Here is a 20,119-nt window from a genome sequence, read left to right as displayed (position 1 = left end):
AGGTGTTTTTATGTGCAAAATACAAGTATACAAGTAAAACCAATGTTGGTATCATATATTCTCATACTCACTTCTTTTAGCTGTACGATTAGTGTCCAAATGTACAGTACAATGAAAACACTTCTCTAACAGAGCTCAAAATAGAAGGCAGGCTGGAAATATGGCCCTGATAACAATTAGGTTTGAAATCCAAAGAGCTTTTATTTAGACCCCTTAAAACATGTACAAACAGTCATTCTCTTTTTCTTTTTGTCTCTTCCTTAAGAAAGGTCCATATCAACTTGTTCACTATGTCAGGTTGATCCTGCTGGAGCCAATGACTGGCTTCTGACAAGATAGTTAATCTGAAATGATTTTTAACGTAAATCCTTGTAATTTCTGCCATCTCAACTTCCATAAATGCATCTTTTTCTCCCCATAACAGCAGTGTTGGCATGATGACTTCATGATGCTGCAGAGGCAGGCAGCTTGAAAAATAAAACACACTTAGTTAGGTCTTATTTTAATAAAAAAATCACCTAGACATATTTCATTCAATACAACTTTTGAAATCAATGGAGTGAATCTCATTGTAAACTTTCTAGGTGTCATAATATCTTCTACAATATCAAAAAACCACTGTGACTCCAAGTTCTATCAAAATGACCTACTTAAACTTTAAATTTTTCTTTTCTTAATATTTAAATTACTAATTTTATAAATATTACCTCATATTATAGACATGAAAGATGCAAGTAGCTAGTATGAAAGATTTGTCAGCATTAACCTATCAGAGTTTATTCCAGCACATTTCAAAGATGCTAAAAAATTTATCTAAGCTTGAATTGCTTAGTTTTAGTCACATACAGTGACAGATGAGCTGTGACAATTCAAAATATATTCCATCTGATCAGATACAAATCTTTATTATATTAATGAAAAAATAGGATTATTTTAAACCAGTAATGTATAAAAAATATTTCCTGAATTTACTTTTATGACATATGTAAGTACTAGTTGTAAACTTAGGAGTTAAGAGACTATGCTCTGTAAAAAGAGCAAGAAAAAGAAGGTGACATGTCTTAGTTTAAAGTAAGACAAATAAAATGAGACTCTGAAGACATTCTTCCTCTCTACTTACATGCAAAGTCAAGAAATGTTAATAAAAGATCACTTTAGAAAATAATTTCATTTTGATTGATGATTACAAAAGTTCTTAAAATGGCCTTTTTTACCAGTGGATTTAAATCTCATTTTGCAAACAACCTGACCTCACCCACTGAACCACAGCTTATTCGTAGTACCAATTTTACAAACTGATTATCTGATATCTGATTCCTTGCATTGAGACTAATCTCTTCACCTTTTAATCCAGTATCCTGGATCTCTTCACTATTAACTTGAGTGTTTTTTCACTACTGTACAGTTTACTGCTTTGTGCCTTGCAAGGTTTGCAGCCTCACTTAGGTAAACTCTATTAGGCTTTATACATTTTTTCCACAGGCTTTTTTTGTCACTTTTCATTGCCTATGAACTACGCTATATTTCTGTTCAGTCTGGAATATGGGAAATTATGTAATCCCTGAAGTTTCCAGAAATCACCTTTAATAACAATTAATGCACAGATATCTCATTTAGAAAGGGAAGTTCCATTCATGAAATATTAAAGTCTTTGAAAAACAGACTCAGACCTTCATCCAGCATTGTTATACAGTTTCTCTGTAAACAGTGAAGTACTTCTTAACTGTTACAAGAGAACTAATGCTATTTTCTAAACAAATGGTGTGTCAGAAGAAATTCAACTTCCAGCTTCTTACCTATCTCTCTTAACCAAGCATGATAGAAAAACTTTGTGGATTTATTCTTAAAGTGTTTGTATTTAATGTATAGCGAAAGGAATGACCACTGTGCTATTTATAAAAAGATGTGCTGGTGATGGATGGAAGTAGGTTATTTTAATCACCTCTTTGGAAATAACATTCCAGAAAAATCAGGCCTGAAGAATGCACCTCCAAATGGATAGTAATGAGTTGGACCCCTTTAACACATAGATCACCAGTATCAGCCCACTGGGAGTTATGGTGAATACAAGTCATTAGCATCCAAGTGCTGCTTAATGACAAAGATGACAGAAAGGGAAAATTCCAATCTAGCTTTCATATTTAATGATTCCCATCCCATAAGGCATGACCATCAGAACTGGTGGCAAGAACTGAGTGACTGATGTTTTTGTTCCAGTCCAAAGCCTGCTGCATTGTGGCTGATAGCAGCTAAGTAAGATTCTCTGAATTCAGTGCAGGTGTATTTTCATTAGAAGAATAAAGCAAACAATGGACAAAACAGACACACACAATGCACAAACATACACACAAAACACACAGAGGAATTAATAGCTGTGAGGATACTTTCTGATTTAAAACTGATACTTCACTTTCTTTTTGAGTCTGAAAAGGTCTGAAGCAATAGTTTGAATGTTCACAACTCTTCCATTTGACTGTGACTCCCAGAGCAGTTCAGCTGTCACAGGCACGTCACTGCTGCTGTCAGAGGAGCATCTGGTTAATGTGCACACGCAGTGGAGCGAGGTGCTGCGGCCGATGGAACGAGCAGGGCTCGGGGCGCTGACGCCTCTGAGCTCCTCATTAGCCCTGCCCGGGGCTGCTGAGGGCGGGGGAGCTGCTGGGCAGGCAGGCAGGCAGCGCCGTGGCCCTTGGACATCCCCGCTGATGTCATCAGCTGCTCTGCACAGCTTTAAATAAGTGTACTGTTACCAGCACAGCCATCTCATTTATTCCCCACTGTCAGCCATGCCTGGGGTTAGCTTTCTGCTTTCTCGTTCCAGTTCTGTCTCAGCCTGTACAAGGCAGCACCTAGTTCAGGTCCCTGTTTTCCTCACAGTGTTTTCCCTGTTTTCCCTGCTGATTGCTCTCCTGACAGTGACAGCATGGATGGCACAGAAAGAGCAATAAAGGTAGCAGTGAGTTTGGACCATGGAAAATGAAAAGTTATTCTTCTTCAAACACCTACTGCCTGAGTTTAGGGTAAGAAGGGAATTGCCAATTTAAAGGATATTGGGAAGCTGGTCTTTTGTTAGAGAAGCATGCAGGACATTTATCACTGCTGAAGACTGGAGACAATAAAGGAAAAACAAATTCAATGCCACTCTTCTTGATATAGTCCAAGTTAGTGCTATAAGTAGAATATATGCAGAGTTAAAACCTTCTGGCCCTGTTTTTGGTGGGTAAAAAAGGGGGTGTTTGTCTCTAAGGCCAAGCCAACTCCTTTCAGGAAAGTTAAAACTGTTAGAAAGCTGTTTGAGAAAATAAATATTAATATTGCAAAAATATTTCCTATTATGACGCTATCTCTGTTTTTCTCTATAAAGGGAGTCTGCTAAGACCAATAAAGGAACAAAAAAACCCCAAATCCAAATCAAGTTAGGTTGGTTTTAGGCTTAGTTATAAAAAACCTCTCCCACCTTTCTGAAAAACAGAAATAGCCTAAACACAATAAAATTGTGCCAGATATGGTCTTGTAAAGTTACAAGTAAGGGTAACATACTTGGATGCCATATCATCTAGTAGTATTATATAATAATAAGCTCTTGATAGATATTATCATAATAAGAATTGTAATGCAAACAATTAATTGGTGTTAAATTTTAAAGTATTATTTAGAGGTGAATCTATGGGATTTCCATGGGGGCTGTGAATGAAGAAGAGTCTTTGCTTTATTAGATTTTGAAACAAAGATTTTCCTTTTGTGCACTCTGCTTGTTTTGCTGTTTTGTGTGGACACCTCTCAGAACACACATCTCCTCTCACTGCTTGACCGGGCCTGTGCCCGCCTGGTGAGGCTTCAGGAACACACCTGGGAATTTCCCCTGGTTCAGCAGTAGGAGAGGAGCAGCAGTAACACCTCTGGGCTCCAGGGGACTCTCTAGAATATTTTCCTTTGCTTGGGAATATTATACTGACCTGAAAAGAGTTCTGTAATGGTTTATGGGTCCTGTTAATGCTCCAGGTTGTGAAAAGACATAGAGATAAGCTTCAATATCCTCTGCAGTTAATCTGCAGCCTTTCCTTCCAATTCCAGTGGCCTGGCTGGTAAATAAACTTTTCAGAACCTACAAAAGCAAGAAGAAAAAGCTATTACGTAAGATAGCTAGAAAATGTGATTTGTCTCCTTCAACAGGACACATCTTTCTAAAATCTGTTTATGCATATTTATAACATCTATTTATGTTCAAAACACAATGAATGGTTCAAATGAGTTTTTAGAGAGCTATGTGTAAAGCACAAGGTAAACATCTCTAGTAGAACTTATTCCAGAATAATCAAGTCCAGAGAAATGCCAGTATTACCAAGTTTCTGCATCCTGACCTGCTACCTGTGACAGGCAAGTGCAGGCACATAGGTTTTTTTGGGATGGACCCCAGCAGGTGGCAGGGCAGGAAGGAGGATGATTCATGACCTCGCAGCTGGCTGTGCCCTGTGTGTGCAGCACGGGGAGCTGTGCTCGGGGCTGTTGGTGTGTAGGAGGGTGTATCCTGCACGGCTGTCCTTTTCTATCGGCTCCTACTCACATTTAAGGTTATACAAAGGGTTGGCCTTGGCTTCTCGGGCACAGTTCATCACCTGGCTGAATGCAGTGCCCAGCCTCCCACACTGCCTGCCCTGTAGCAGGCTCTGAGAGATAAGAGGATGTCCCACTGCACACAGGAACTTCAGATAAGTCAGCAGGAACTCCCCAGGCACCAACGGTGTCCCACTGGTATGGGCACAAGTGAAACCAGCTGATTCTCTAGGTGGAGTAATGCACGGCAGTGCTGAGGTTAAAAGTACCTCCCTCAGCACCTCCCAGAAATGCAGAAGTAAGAGTTAATCTCAGAGACTCTATATATTTGTATGCTACTTTATATAGCTTAAGAAGAAAAATCAGAAGGCTCCATATTTTTTTCAATAATTATAACTACATCAGAAGGGATCAATGTAGGTGGCAATTATTCCATTACTCACGGTTACATATATAAACAAGAGCATTCATTTTGCTCACCTTGAAATCATTTAGTGTAAACATGAATTCAGGAAACCATGGCATTTGGAAAAAGAAGTAGTAACCAGATTTAATCAATTGTGATGGATGTCGTAGAATGTATTCTGAAACAAAAATGTCCATGAATTAAAAATGAAAACTGATGGCTCAAACAAAATTACTAGTAATATTAGTATTTTTTAAAATTAAAGGAATGTTTTAAAAATATTACATTAAAGTATGCTCTGTGACAAAAGATGATTATTGTTTCAGGAGTAAATATATGATGTGGCCATTAAAAGATACTTCTTTCATAAATGTTAGTAGAAACAGCCAGCAAAACAGAAGTTTGCCAAAGATTAGGTGAGGACAGCAGCACTGGAGAGTTCAATTGCATGGTAGTTTTTCACTTAGAAATCTATCTGTGTAGCTAGTCCAAAGCATTTTTTTCCAGATGTGGAATAAAAGGCATAAATAGGTATTTCTCTCATCAATGATGTGATGCACAGAAATCTGTAGATGATGATCCACTGACATTCTAAAGACTGCATCACTAGTGTTCATTGAAGTATAGAATTTTTCTAACAGTGTCTTTTTGGCAATTTCAAGAACTGTAATCAAGATTACATCAAGTCACTTTTCAAAGATTTTTACAATCATTTTTAGAGACACAGAAGCATATATAGCAAAAGAAAATTTTATCTATATCTATCTATCTATCCATCTATCTATCTATCTATCTATCTATCTATCTATCTATCTGAAACTTGCATTGACTGTTTTTTTTTTTAATTGTAAATCTGTGTCTCCAGTGAGTTTCAAGAACCAACACTGACATTCAAATAACTAATTTCCTCAAAGCAAGCACACAATGTGTGCAGGTACTAGGAAGTCTAGAACTTTTCCTTTACAGGTACAAATTTAGGAATGCAAAAAACCCCATTCCCAACACAGGACAAATCTCTGAAATATTAATTTTGACAGTGAATAAAAATGGGTTTTAAGCCAACAGAAATGGAAGTGTTAGCTATCTTCTAAAGTTTCATATCTTATACATTCTTAAATTGGATTATCCATTATATTTTTCCTGATGGACCAATGTCAGCACTGATCACTTTACTTTTCTGTACTATTTATAAACTGTGTATTTTCTTTTAATTCAAAGTAGAATAAATTTGATGTAGGGAGAATTCATTAAGCTACAGACCAGATTTTGTAGTTCAACAAATATGTAAACAAATACTACAATCAAATGCAATTATCTTCTCTACAGCCTTGCTCCTGCTCTCATTGAAAACACTGCAAAAATCTCCTGCTTGCTGGTGTGGAAATCAGACCTCTCCATGGGTAAGTGTGGATTTACCACCTGGCAAAATGTTCTGTAGTATCTTAGAAAGGTGCCCAAGAACACTGTAAGAACAACAAATATGGATGGTGTGGCTGATCCCACAGTGTAAGGTCAGATTTACATTCAATTAAAATGAAAATTAAAGCTCTGCTGAATAGTCTCAGCAATTTATGGGGAAATGGGGTGACTTTTTACATGGAAATAGGGTAAGGCCAGCAATTGAAAAAATTCAAGTTAGTGAGATAGTACTTTCCTTTTCATTACTGATTGTTGATATTTGAAATGTTTTGTAATTCTGGGCAGTAGACAAACTCAACTCTATGACACAACAAACAGTGAAACAAGTCCTGTTTCAGCAAAGTACTGGTATATTCCTGAGCATCTATTAAGTAGCCTGGAAAGACTTCCCATGAATATTGTACCAGATCATAAAATGGCACTTGTCACCTAAATCAGGATGTAATTCTAATGTCTGATTCACATTCATAAAAAGACAGGCTTATGCAAATTTAATAATGCAGTATGGCCTTTACCAAAGTGTAATAAAATATACATCCCTCTTTGGGAATTATTTCCTGATATATATAACAGTGATAAACAGTAATAAAGTGCAACAAAACACATTCGTGTGTTTGAAAATTATGTTTGTGGACCCTCAAGGATTAAAAAAACATCTGCAACTTTTGTTGCAGGCATTCCCACTTCCTACAATGAATTTATTTTCAGAGGTCAAACAAATACTTGATATCTTACTGCTTCATAAAATACATTCCAGACTGTCAGAGCCATAGAGCTCATCTACTGAGCCAGGCTGTCAGTTCTCAAAACAAGCCAAATCATGACCAAAATGCAGATACTTTGGATTAACAAAGACTACTGTAAAACTTACCTGTAAATACAGAAGGATGAGGGAAATTAACCACAATCAGCTTAGTAACCATTTCAGGGTAACATATGGCCACTAACCAAGCGATCATTCCTCCCCAGTCATGGCCAATCAACACACACTTGTTGTATCCTACCACATAAACAAAGATACATGCTTTTATTTCAAAGGAATTAGCAACCACAGAAATCAGCTCATACAATAAAATAATTATTGGGCTGAATAGGTGGTTCAGCACATTTATTAATGTAACTTTAATAGTGCACCACTTCCATTACTAATGGTCAGGAAACATAGGGCACTGTAATAGTTTAAAAATTTAAAATATGTCAAAGTATTTAATTGGACTTCATTCAACTTAAACTCTACTACCTCCACATCACCCTAAAGTCACTCAGTATGCAGATGGCCACCCTGTTTACATCTTGGTCAGTGCAGGGTCAGAGAGACACTTCAGTCTGCAGTCATTACAACACACGTGCATTTGCTGTATTTAGGAAGTTTGGCATTTGCTGTATTTAGGAAGTTTGGAATTTAAAACTACAGACAGGAAGACTGAGCAGTGTCCTGAGCACCTCCAGAACAAAATTAATCCTAATGTATTTCTCTGAGTATGAGAGGTTATCTAAGCACTCAATGGCATCATTATGCAAAAAGTGGGCATTATACTTAGTAGCCATATATGTAGCATGTGTAAACACTCCCATGTATATACTTAGGAGGCATGTAGCTTTTCTCCATAAGCTGTTTTATTGGCAATTCTGTAAGTTCTGGACATTCACATACTTATTCTTTCATCAATAAAAATTGTATTTTAGCAGCAATAGAAGGGACATGGGCAGGATAGTGACCAAGTGTTTTGAAAGCTTAACACTCCTTCTTTAACCACTGCTGGAAAACAACATACTCTAGTGTCAGATACCATCACCCTCCTCATTGAGGACTGGAATGCTGAGCGCACAGACTACAAATGAAACATATAAAAGCCAAGATGTTTAGAATTCTGACATAAATTTGGACACAGTTGTCAAAGAACCTTATAAACCCTCTTGGATAGAAATCTTTTGGAGCACTTTTGATATAATCAAGTCCTCCAAGAGAATTTAACTTAGGATTTGGACAAACAAAGATAACAAGGCTCCGAAGTGATTTTCCCAAAAAAATTTAAATCCCTCTGAAATTGAATTATGCTGAGAGCACTTCTCAAGCATAACCATGGCATTACCATGGAGATTAACACAACCAGCAAAGGCTGGAAAATGTCAACACTGTGTGAGGACTGCCTGCCCAATCTTTTGCCAATACTCAAACATCACAAGCAAAGCAAATCCTAAATTCAAATCTCAGAATTTGAATCACTGCTTTATTATTTCTCCATATGAAATGCAGTAAGTAATTTTACTATGGTTAGAGTATCCAGGGAATTAAAATTACTCCGAGAATGACAGTCTAATCCCTTGTGTTGATCTTAGTATGGAAGGGAAATACCCTTCACCAGGGGTTACAATTCATCACCCAAACAGGGACACTTCAAACTGAACTGGTGGGGCGAATTTTGCACTTCAGCTCTAGACCTTTACCCTGTATATTTGCCATAGAGAGCAGTGTGCCACTTGTTCTCCCTTCTGCTCTCACTGTTGTGTAAGATAGAGTGATTCAGCTCTTGAGAACTGACAGGAGTAGTATTGTGCAGAGGGTAGTATTTTCAGAGGTTTTTTTTTTTCCCCCAATACAGCAGATGCACTCTCACCATCTTTGTAAAGCCCACAATATTTATTACGTCTTGTTTGTGCAAGAAGAATGTCCTCTGATATAAATTCCTTGGTCTGCAAGTACTTTAAGACACTAACTCAGAATATTATCCACTAAGTGCAAGTGGTTAGGAGGAAAGACTTCTTAGGGAAAAGGACCATACGTTTGTACTGCATTTTACAGCACACAGGAATTTTCTTTTCAAAACTCCTGATGAAAAAAATCATCTTTACATATTGCTAATACAGACATACACATTGTAATTAGAAAACAACACTTTTTAATTTATAATTGTCCAAATAATATTACTATCCTTAGATTTATATCTATACACCTCTGCGATGCATATATTAAAAAAAACTCGAAACAAAATAACCAGTGCTAGATCTTTATGTGGGTTTCTTTTCCTAGAAAATGAAGTAATTTTTGAGTCAAGTAGGTTTTTCTTCTACTAACGCACCTAGAGATTCCAAAATATCCTTTATGTCTGCTATCAGGCAATCTAACTTGTAATTTTCTTTGTGAGGAGGAGCATCTGTTTCTCCATAACCTCTCAAGTCCAGGGCCACCACTCGATATTCACTTTTAAATTCCCGCAATTGATGGCGCCAAGAATACCTAACAAAGGGGAAAAAAAAGTTGGAGTTACAAGGTCAAGCAGTATGATACCAAAAATGCACTCAATGCTTTTGCACCCAAATATTTGAGGGTAAACTAGCATGGCTTTGTTTGCTGTGAGATTCTTTTTCCTTTCTGTGCTGTGCTGAGGTCCTGTGTGGCTGCAGTAGTTTTGTGCTCCCATCTTGAATCCTCCAGTAACAAGGTACAGCTGCCACGAAGGGGACATGGCCAGAGCCACGTTTTTTCAACAGTTCCTGGAGTCTGGCACAGTCCCTTTGCTGCAAAGGAAGCAGGCATAAACCAGAGTGCAGGGAGGACTATTCTGTTTTATCCTTGGATCCATAGTAGCATCAAAAAAGTAAGATCTGAAAAGCTTTCTCTTCTCCCTGGCTTAATCACAGCCATGTTTTGCTTTTTTTTTCTATTCAGAAAAAGAATGTCAGATAATTCATACACTAAATAAACCAAAGAAAGAAATTCAATTAATAACAAATTATCTTGGTGAAGTTTATAGGATTTATCCTGTGTAAACTTTCATCTGTGTCTCTATACCAGAACTGTTGCAGAGCAAGCTCTCTCACTGTGTTGTTACTAGACAAAGTATTTCATCCTTGGGTTTCTATGGAAAAGAGCAATAGCGTTACATCAAAAGGCATACAAAGGCAAGAACTCTGGCAAAGGCCTGGGCTATTCCTCACTCTGTATGTAGTGGCTGTATGTGTGTTATGAAGCAAAAATAAAAAGAAAATGATGGGCAAGAACAACCTTTCCTTCAGCTGTTACTGAAACCAAATAATTTTTAGACTAGCCATTACCAAGACACACATCATCTTATCTTATATACACTGTACTGGAAAGAGGTATGAAAAACATGATCCTTCTTGACGTATATAACAGTGACTGCATCCCAGTGACTGTGCTAGGATCTATCTTTTATTTCTGCTTGTTTGAACAGTTTCAGATAAAGGATATATAACATTTGGATCATCAGTGGTTGTAAGTGTGATGCACAGAATTCTATCTTAATCCAAACAGCATCTGTAGCAGATCATGGGCTCTTTCACTTCACCTTTGCCTCCAGCCTATTAGGGACTTTGAACTTAAATAAGCTTAGAGGAACACTCAGTGATATGAATCTGTTTTCATATAAACAAAACAGTCAGAACATTTTCATTTCAGTGCTATATAATGTGAAGACAAGGTTTAGCTGAGATCTCTGGGAATGAATTTTTTACAGGCATTATATAATGACTTGGAAGCTGAATTTGCCATGGTAACTGTTGCAGCTATTCCATATACTTCAGTAAGAAGAAAGAACCAGGCCCATAAATACATAAATCAACTATTTTTGTTTTCTGAAAATGTCTACAAGCTATTCTCATCTGCTGTTTTCACAACAGTCCATCAGTCTCCAAATGTCTGACCTATCAAATGGGTAGGTTTTATATTCAAATAAACCCTTTTATCCCATGTGATATATAACTATAGGACAACTGCATTGCAAGCAGAATTTCAAAATGTTGTGAATGCCTCCATGTTTTATAAGTTTGAATCTATTTTGAGACTTTCTGATCATATTTTTTCTAAAGGGCAAGTAGTATAAAATGTAGCAGCTCACAACTTTTAAGTACTCAGCTGCCTCAACATATTACGTCCAGTTTCAAGTATTTTATTATTGACCTTCCACAATGTATTGATTTTCAAGTTCTTATGCATCTGAAACACTCATTGGCTCTGGTGTGTTACATTCTTTAGTGATCTGTCACCTTCAGACATTCTCTATCACTCTTAGTGGTCAGTATTGTCTGGTTATATTTGTCCTAGTTATAACCTTGAGATATTTGAAGGCAGAGGATTTATTAAAATTAAGAACTGTAATTGTGGATAATATCCTTTATGTTTTCCTAGACAAACAATACAAATTTGGTGCTGCTTTACATCTCTCTTAAATTGTGGATATTTTATCTAGTGCTGTCAGAACAATCACTATTCCTGAATGAAAAAGTACTCACTGAGTGAATGAATAACCTAATACAAATATGGGTAATATGATTGGTTTACAGACTATTAGCAAGTAGTGTTGTTTTTAAAAACAGTGATAGAAAATCTTGGTGGTCCCAGTGACCTACATAATAGGTTTTTTATTCATCCCTTTCCAATGGTCAGACCATACAAGCTAGTAGCTGCCACTTACAGCATGACTCACTATTCTAAACTATAAGAATTACTTTCTGCTTTTTAAAAATAATATACCTAATCTCAGTAGAATATGTATATAAAATGCTAATTTCTCCATTACTATTCCCCCATAGGGGAAATCAGCTATAGTCTCATTGCCTGTGTTAGAATATGCTTTATGCAAGATACGCATAGTTTGAATAGAATATGCACTGGCCCATCTAACTGTCCTTTCAGTCAAAGTTTACAGTTTTAATAATTTTAGATAGCAATTTATTACTAGAAAAATGTCCTTCTTTGTGACTCTGCCCCATCACCCTGAAAGGCATTAGTACTAAGGGAAATTGCTGAGGGAAGAGAACTGACTTCTCTTCTACTTGGGTCAGTTTATCATGGTATGACCTGAGTACAGATTAGAAGATCACAGCTCTAGCAGTGCCTCTAGCCCCACAGCTGAGTTTGGTAAGGAAAAGGATTGTTTACCTTGCTGTATTGCTGGCATTAGTACTCCCCTTATTCCCTTACTGTTTTTCCTGTGCAAGTTCTGTAAGCCATGCTTCGCTAGTTAAACCTGACAACGACAGCCTGAGCAATTTGGTTAAATCATTGGACACATGACTGCCTTTAATTGTTATAAACAAACATTTAGGATTGGGTTTGATTCATCATTCATCTTGTGATGAACTAATAATAGAACCTTTTTCCCTGAGTAGCATTCTGAAATTAGGCTGCACAATAGCCTATAGAACTCATAGTTCTTCCCCTCCCCTAGTTAAAAATTAATGTGTAGTATTTTTAATAAATGGAGCAATCCTGATTGCACTTAACATATAATGGATCCTTATTTTAACACCCTCTGCTATAATTCATAATTTTAGCCATATAGTACGAGTACTATCCAAAGAGGAAATTTGTTTAAAATTAGCAGTTCCTTCACAAAGTTTGCAGGAAAGGGTACATGCCTGAGGAAAAATGGATTGACAGTACAAAAAAGATGGTTGGTTTGTGTTAGTCTGAAGGAATTCTTTTGTGGATGCAGCAGTTAAAAAAATGGTAAATGTTTCAATGGTTCATTGCCTACTGAAACTTCATGGCATTAGTATTCATAAATATGTATAAGAGATCACACTGGGGATATTTAAGCAGAGGTATTCATCCTTGGGTATCTTATGCAGCCTTTTTTATAATGGAAAATGGTGAAGGGTGTTTTACCAGAATTCTGGAAAGCCATGAAGCAGCAACATGAGTGGTTTTCCCCTTTCTCCAGCAGCCACATAGTGGAAACGTAACCCTGAATCCTAAAATAAAGAGAAAGAGAAATGTGTTTATTGCTGCATAGAACTGCTATTTTGGGATTTGAGAATGATGATGGTTTCAGACCAAATTCTAAGAAACAATATATTGCACCTAAAATAATATAAAATGATCAGTTTTGAAGCTGAAGCCTTCTTTACTTCTGAGATCAGGTATCTGCTACACCCTGGCAATGCTGAGTATCCCACACCCTGCACACCCACCACAGCTTCTTCCTGGAAGGACCATCCCCAATACCTGCCAGGCTGTGCCTGTGTGCCAGCCCCAGCCCTGTGCACACAAACACTTCTAACAGAGCACTGCCTGCCACAGCCACTTGGAAATGCAGGTTATTGTCACAGCAAGCACATTGCTTTCACACTGACACCAGTCATGTGCTTTATAAAAAGAGTTTAAAATGCAGAATACTTTAAATGCACTTCCAATCTTTCAGTTGGCTGGTAAGATTATGCAACTATTTAAAACCATCACATTGCATTCTGGCATGATAAAGGACCACGTGGATTCTTAACAACCAAAAGCAATCAAAATTAAGTAACCAGAAAGCAAGACATATTTGCTAGTTTTTATCCTTCTAGGTTTCAGACTCACTTCAGAAAATTAAGCTTTAATGTTATAATCTTCTTTCTGCTGTGTCAATAGTCAGTTTCTGATGCAACTTTTAAGGAATTGGGTCTTATGAGAATTACAAGCAGGGAACTTACTTATTGTAGAAGCTGAACACTGAAATGCTATTGAAGTGAATGGATGCACACGAGCTTACACTGACTGAAGGTCAAATCCAGTAGAATTTAAATAAACTGTGATTATGACCTAGAGGTTTTACTGAATTCTGACACAGAAGTAGATACAGAAGTTGGGAGGTAGCTCAAAAATACTGTTTAGAAGTCATGTGAAAGAAAATGCTGGAAGAAAGGCTGTACATTTCTGAACAAATGTCAAAGCCTGCACTGTCTGCTATTTTAAAAAAGAAAGAAAAACCCCATGCCCTTGCTAATCATCAAGAACTAATATCAGGGCAAGGATCACAAATGTGTGAAAAAAGGTTTTCTTGCCAAAGATGCTTCAAATGCTCTGAAATATCTTTACACTCGTAAGTTACTAATGAGCTCCAAAACCATTAACTTATATCCTCATTGTTGAAAGGGCTCTGAAGAGGGAACTATTTGGATTTTTAATATTTGCTCTGGATATAATAGGGACTTTTTCTCAGTTTTGCCCCTAATTACACTGATATTTCACCTCTGGGATGCCAATGAACTTGAAGTCCCTAGAGGTAAAAATAAATTGCTAGTAATTTTTTGGGCCATTACATCATCTGTATCATTCTCCAGATAACTCTGTCTTTAATCCTTTTGTATTTAGAAAAGTAGAAGTTTCTCAGTCTTCTTCCACAGTTTCTCATTTAGTGAGTAATAGGTAAGCCCTCCTCCATGCTGCTTCTTTCAGTCAGTGTCCTCTTGGGATTTACCCTCCATGTTTTTAGTCTAATCTATTTGTTACTTTTAAGGAACTCCCTTTACTCCTGAAAATTATATCATATGGCCCAAACTTAGCCCATCCTGGACTTTTTCAGTTGCTGCTGTTTCTTTTCTTCCAACGCCAAGAACAGATATAGGATGTTGCCACCTTTTCCAACACTGGCTGTTTTATTGAAATCTGAATGGATTTGTAGGATATATGTGTTTGGAAAGTAATCCATTAGCCTGCTGTTATCCAACAGCAAGAGTTTCTTATTTCCTGAAATGAGTGATCAACTGTCATATTGACAGCAATTCGATTTGCCCCCAAATGATCTTCTATTACTGTCATACCCCTCTCACTTCCCCAGCAGCCTGTTCATTTACTGCTTTGTGGTACAGGAAAAAAAGAACATGTCATATGAGTAAAAAGCCCACACATGCCTCCTAATGATGTTAGCAAAAGAAAACAAGCAAATCATGACAAACTGAGGCTCACTAATTTATATTAGTACCGCATGCCACAAAACCATCTGCACAGAACCCTGAGAACAGAGATCTTTATGCTTATTTTATGAAAAATAGCACTTGACAAAACTTGCTATGCATTCTCTGCTCACCTATAGCTACAAAAGAAGCCTAGCTAATAAAACTTCATTTAGAGCATTCAGTAAAGAAGCAAATCACAAAGACCTGAGACAAGTACAGAAATTGACTGGTGGTTTAAACCGTACAACCTGAGGGACAGCAATTAGCTTCTCGCTCTATGTTTTCCCTGTAACAGTGATGCACGAAACAAGTTCCCCCGTGCAACTGGGCAAACCGTAAACAGCAGAGAGAGCAGAAGCAGTGCAGGGAGCGGTGGGCTGCGGGATACCCGGGGCCAAGGAATCCCTCACCGCCCACACAGGGCTCCGCACCCAGGCCGGCCGGGCACCGCGCCCTCCCGGCCTGAGGGCCCGCAGCCGGGCCGGGCACGGCACCGCTCACCGGGGCAGCGCAGGCAGGTGCTGGATGCACGCAGCTGTGCGAGCACGCACGGCAGGGCAGGAGGGCTGTCCGCGCACCCAGCACAGCAGGGCAGGCAGGGGTGCCGTGCACAGCGCACCCCGCACAGCAGGGCAGGGCAGGCAGGGGTGCTGTGCACAGCGCACCCCGCACAGCAGGGCAGGGCAAGGCAGGCAGGGGTGCCATGCACAGCGCGGGGGTGGGTGCCTGCGCGCCCAGCGGGCCTGCTCCCCCCGCCCGCGCCCTCACCTTGATGCGGACGTAGCAGTGGGTGCCCAGGGAGGGGTCGTTGAGGCAGGCGGGGGGGTTCTCCCGCACCACCCAGCGGAAGGTCTCGCCCGGCCGCCGGCCGATGCTCCAGAGCAGCCGCAGCCCGGCGATGCAGGCGCACACCCCGCAGTAGCTGTAAACCAACGCCCAGAAGAGCAGCGCCCGTGCGGCCACCATCACCCGGCGGGCGGGCGGAGGGCACGCAGCGCCGGGTCTCGCCATCGGGCCCCGCCGCCGCCGATCCCGCCGGCCGGGAGGGGCTCGGAGCGCCGCCGCCGCCAGGAGCCGCCCGAGTGGAGGCACCGGGAGCGGCGGCGGCGGCGCGCCCGCCCCGCGGCCCTCGCCCTGCGCCGCCGGGCACAGCGCCGGGTACAGCGCCGGCCGCCCGCACGTCCCAGGGCTCGCCGGGCCCCGGGCGGTGCCTCGGGGGCGGCGGCGCTGCTGCGGGGGTCGCGCAGGGCTTGGCCAAGGAGGGCTCTGCTCCCCAGGTATTTGGCGGTGAGAGAGGGAGAAGCCGTCCCTGGGGCGGCGGGGCGCGGCTGTGTCACCTGCGCGCTCCGGCAGAGCCACCAGACACATCGGAACGCGCTCGGAATGTCATTGGGGGCAGCGGCCGCGGCCGGCGGGCCGCCCCCGCCGTGCCTGCCCCAGGGCCCGGCGGCGATCGCGCTGCGCGCTCCGAGCGCGCCCTTGAGCGCCCTTACCTTCTTGCCGTGCCAGAGGTGGATAACTACAAGCACGGGGCTGTGTGCTCGCCCCGTGGTGTTTTTCAAGACTGCATTCTTTCACTGCCGTTTCACTATTACCCATTTAAAGGTGATTTTGTAAATGTATTTACAATTTTATTTATTATATGCTAACACTAGTTAATATTTCTTAAAAAGATAAATCACCTAAACTTGACTTAAGTCTGTATTGATATCTCAACTGCGGAGGGCTGATAGAGGCTGAACATCATTAGTGCATCACTAAAAGTATACACCAAGGAGTCACTGTCTCATACAAGGCCACAGATGCCAGAGGAAGAAGAAAGTCACCAGTCTGTCTCCTACTAACCTACTGATATGCAGGGTAAAGGGTAATTTAAAACTAGAATGGCTCACATAATCCAAAACTGTAAGTACAAGCGTAACTATATGCAGCAATTGATTTTACAGGTTGTAAAAGTGCATTATAAGAAATGACAGTTTATTACCTCTAGAAGAAAACAAAATGTGGACATGGTATGTGCTGCCTGCCAGAAAAGTATAATGAGCTTATATGTCAAATCCTGATCTAACTCACTGCATGGCCTACTCACCTTTACTCCTAGAATCTTTGCTTCTGAGATTAGAGGGCATGGGCAGGTTGAAGGACTTTTGGAGGCCATATGAGAGTCACAGCTATTATGTAGGCCTATGTGCAGCTTCTTGCTATTTGAAGAGAGCAGGGTTGCCAAATTCTATGAAAACCAAAATTTGTTCTTGGTCCAGATGAGTCTGTTGGACTAGAACTTCTGAGAAATATTTTTGCTCTGTCCAGCAGTGCAAGTAGAATCTGGTACCAAGACACCATCCATCTGTTAACTCTAAGATGTGTGATTCAATGAGCTAGTTTTAAAAAAATTGGATAAGCATGTATACAGACAGAATATATATAATTTTTCACTCTGCATGGAACACAGCTTGTAGATGACTTTTGTCTGTAACATACCAAATGCTTTCTCCTACTTGTTCTAAATTCAGATTTACAAATATAGACACTGATGTTGAATCCTAGGCCCATTGAAGGCAGTGACAGAATTAATTGTGGTTTCAATAAAGTCAAATTTTTTCCTTTTTTTAGAAAAATAAAATTAACTAAAGCAGCAGAAAGGAATGTTATAAATAATGACCTGTTGCTGCATGTTTATGAATTTAAAAGTTTAAACAAGTTTAAGCCCTAATATGAATTTATTTTCTATTGCTAAAGATAACATTTTATGTAGCTGTAAAAAGCTTCCAAGCTTGCTGTCATCTATAACACAAACGAAATATCAGCAACCTACACCAGCTGCCAATGCTGAATAACACTGTTCATGATCCCTGCTCCTTGTCTGAACACAAGCCTTACAAACGTGAGGTCAGGAGCTTTATCAGTCTGCTGGGGAAAGAGATGCAGGGCTGTTTAAGGCTCCCTCATTCTCTTGGGCAAGAAGAGAAGGAACATCAGATGCAGATGATTCAGTTCAGACACTGACCTCTGCAGACTCCAGTAGGATTGCATGAATCATGCCTACCAAGCCTGAGCTCTCCCTTCGTGCTCAGATTACTCAGGCTGCCAAGCCTAGGATTAGCATACAGCTAATTTCTTATGCATCAGACTTTGTGCTATGACCTTTCTTGTAGGGAAGAAGCCTTTGCAACTTCTCGATATTAGACTAAGTAGCAGCAGAATTTTCCCTGAAGTGCACCTCAGTAAACCAGTGACCCAGTTAGATAAATTAGGAAGTCTGGCAGGAGCAAAACAACCAATGCTGTTGTTTATATCATGGTAGCCATCAAATTTCTTAATGAACCAGTAATAAGAATTAATTACTGTAAAACATCCCCTAAGAAAAATTGGAAAACATATTTGAAATCCTGAATCTGACCACAAGCTTTAACTTGCCTTCAGAGAAAGGCTGACGAAAGATTTAGGCAAGGCAATCAGAAAACTCCTGTAGTCATCTACAATACAAGAAGGAATAAAGATGATGTGCCTTATTATATAAAGGTATTTGGCCATGCTATGCAGTAGTTCTTGTACAAAGAAAGAAGCAGAGCAAAATTTTTCACAAGAATAGAACCAAGTCTGTTTATATTTTATACATCACTACCTCAATAGTTATGTCAGACTTCTAAATTATACAAATCTTTTGGCTATGGAGTTTAGCTATGCCATCTTGAAGTACTGGATATGGATCTGGCATCAGAGCTGGGAAGAAGGCAGTGCTGGTGACCTGGCAGTTCTGAGCAGTGTTTGCACAATGAAATTGCTGCACACCCTAATGCAGGATTTCTGGGCACCACCTGTGCTGCCTTAGCTGTCCTGTTTTCCAAGGAAGCAGTAGAATTCCTCTGTTATTTAGGAACGCTTACTTCATACTCTAGGACCACTGTCCACATTTGTGTAGCAAACGTGTTTGTACAAGGCAAATACCTTCCACCTGTTTTCCAGGATTTGCAGAAGAAAGCTTACAATTGTCTACTTGTCGTATGAATAAGAAAAATTGAGAGCCCTGACAATTATTTTTCTGCCTTTACATTTTGATTTTCTCATCTTCTGCTCTAAATTATTGTTGTAATGGGTGCCAAGCCAAGCCAACCCCAGGGCAGATGGTCTTACGTGCTTTGACAGTGTGCTTTGCCCTCCATAAGGTGCCATCTGCCTGTTTATCTTTTGTCAGCTCAACTAATCCCGGTTCTCTGAGAGACAAAAGAGGACAACTTTGCACATCACTGATTTTGCCTCTGCCTCCAGCCTGACCAACTCATAGTTGACAGTAATAAATTTACCATATTCCATTAATTAATAACAGAGGAACTTCTTAAAGCTAATTACTATCTTACCTTTCATTTTTATGTAGACACAATCTACTAACATAGACACAAGTATGCAAGTGACACATTAAAGCAGCTGTTTTCACAAATGATAAAGGTAAATGAATGATGTAACAGAACTTAGTACAAAATTTATCTGTTAGGTACTAAAAGTTTATTTAAGCAGCTTGTTGTTTGCAGGGGGCCATGTGCCCAAGTGGTATTTCTGCATCTTTGAGCAGGTTCATGGCTTTGGGCAAACAGTCCTTAGAGGCTTGTAACTCACATTTGGAGGCCTTCTCCCTTACCTCTGGATTCAGCCTTCTGTCTGGGGACAGGAACTGATTATCCTCTCCAATTGACTTGGAGGTTGCAAATAAAGGGTTTATCAGATTAACATTAACAGCACTGATGCTGTGACCCATCGTGATAGTAGAGAGTCATGGAAGCTGGAATTAGTTTTTGAAGGGACAAAAGCAGCAGTTCATATCAGCAGTGCCCATATAGCTGTATCCAATGAATGAAATGCTCAGAGGGTATTCTTGCCCTTCCCTCTGTCACCTCCTATTTCCAAAGCAAGAGCTCTTGAGCTTGCAGTAACCCAGAGAGAAAGAATATCCAAGTGACATGACAGCAAGGTAGAGAGTGCTGGATGTGAACTGCAGCATTTTGTTGCAGGACAAATAACTCGTAACAATGTATAAACTACAAATGAAGGCAGGTCACTTTT

At 39.8% G+C, this 20,119-nt stretch overlaps 1 protein-coding gene across 1 annotated transcript; it reads right to left on the bottom strand.

Annotated features, from left to right (window-relative positions):
• Positions 1–232: 232 nt before the first annotated feature.
• On the bottom strand, positions 233–16,072 carry EPHX4 (epoxide hydrolase 4; the record flags this gene model as incomplete). The annotated part of the gene is made up of 7 exons (XM_084211394.1): positions 233–467; positions 3,957–4,105; positions 5,035–5,138; positions 7,251–7,379; positions 9,460–9,617; positions 13,011–13,096; positions 15,830–16,072. The coding sequence occupies 7 exons, from the start codon at positions 16,070–16,072 to the stop codon at positions 233–235; spliced, it is 1,104 nt and encodes a 367-aa protein (XP_084067520.1).
• Positions 16,073–20,119: the final 4,047 nt, after the last annotated feature.

The sequence above is a fragment of the Fringilla coelebs genome (assembly GCF_963513975.1).
Source record: "Fringilla coelebs genome assembly, chromosome: 9".
Taxonomy (NCBI): Eukaryota; Metazoa; Chordata; class Aves; order Passeriformes; family Fringillidae; genus Fringilla; species Fringilla coelebs.
This window is presented reverse-complemented; position numbering and strand designations above follow the sequence as displayed.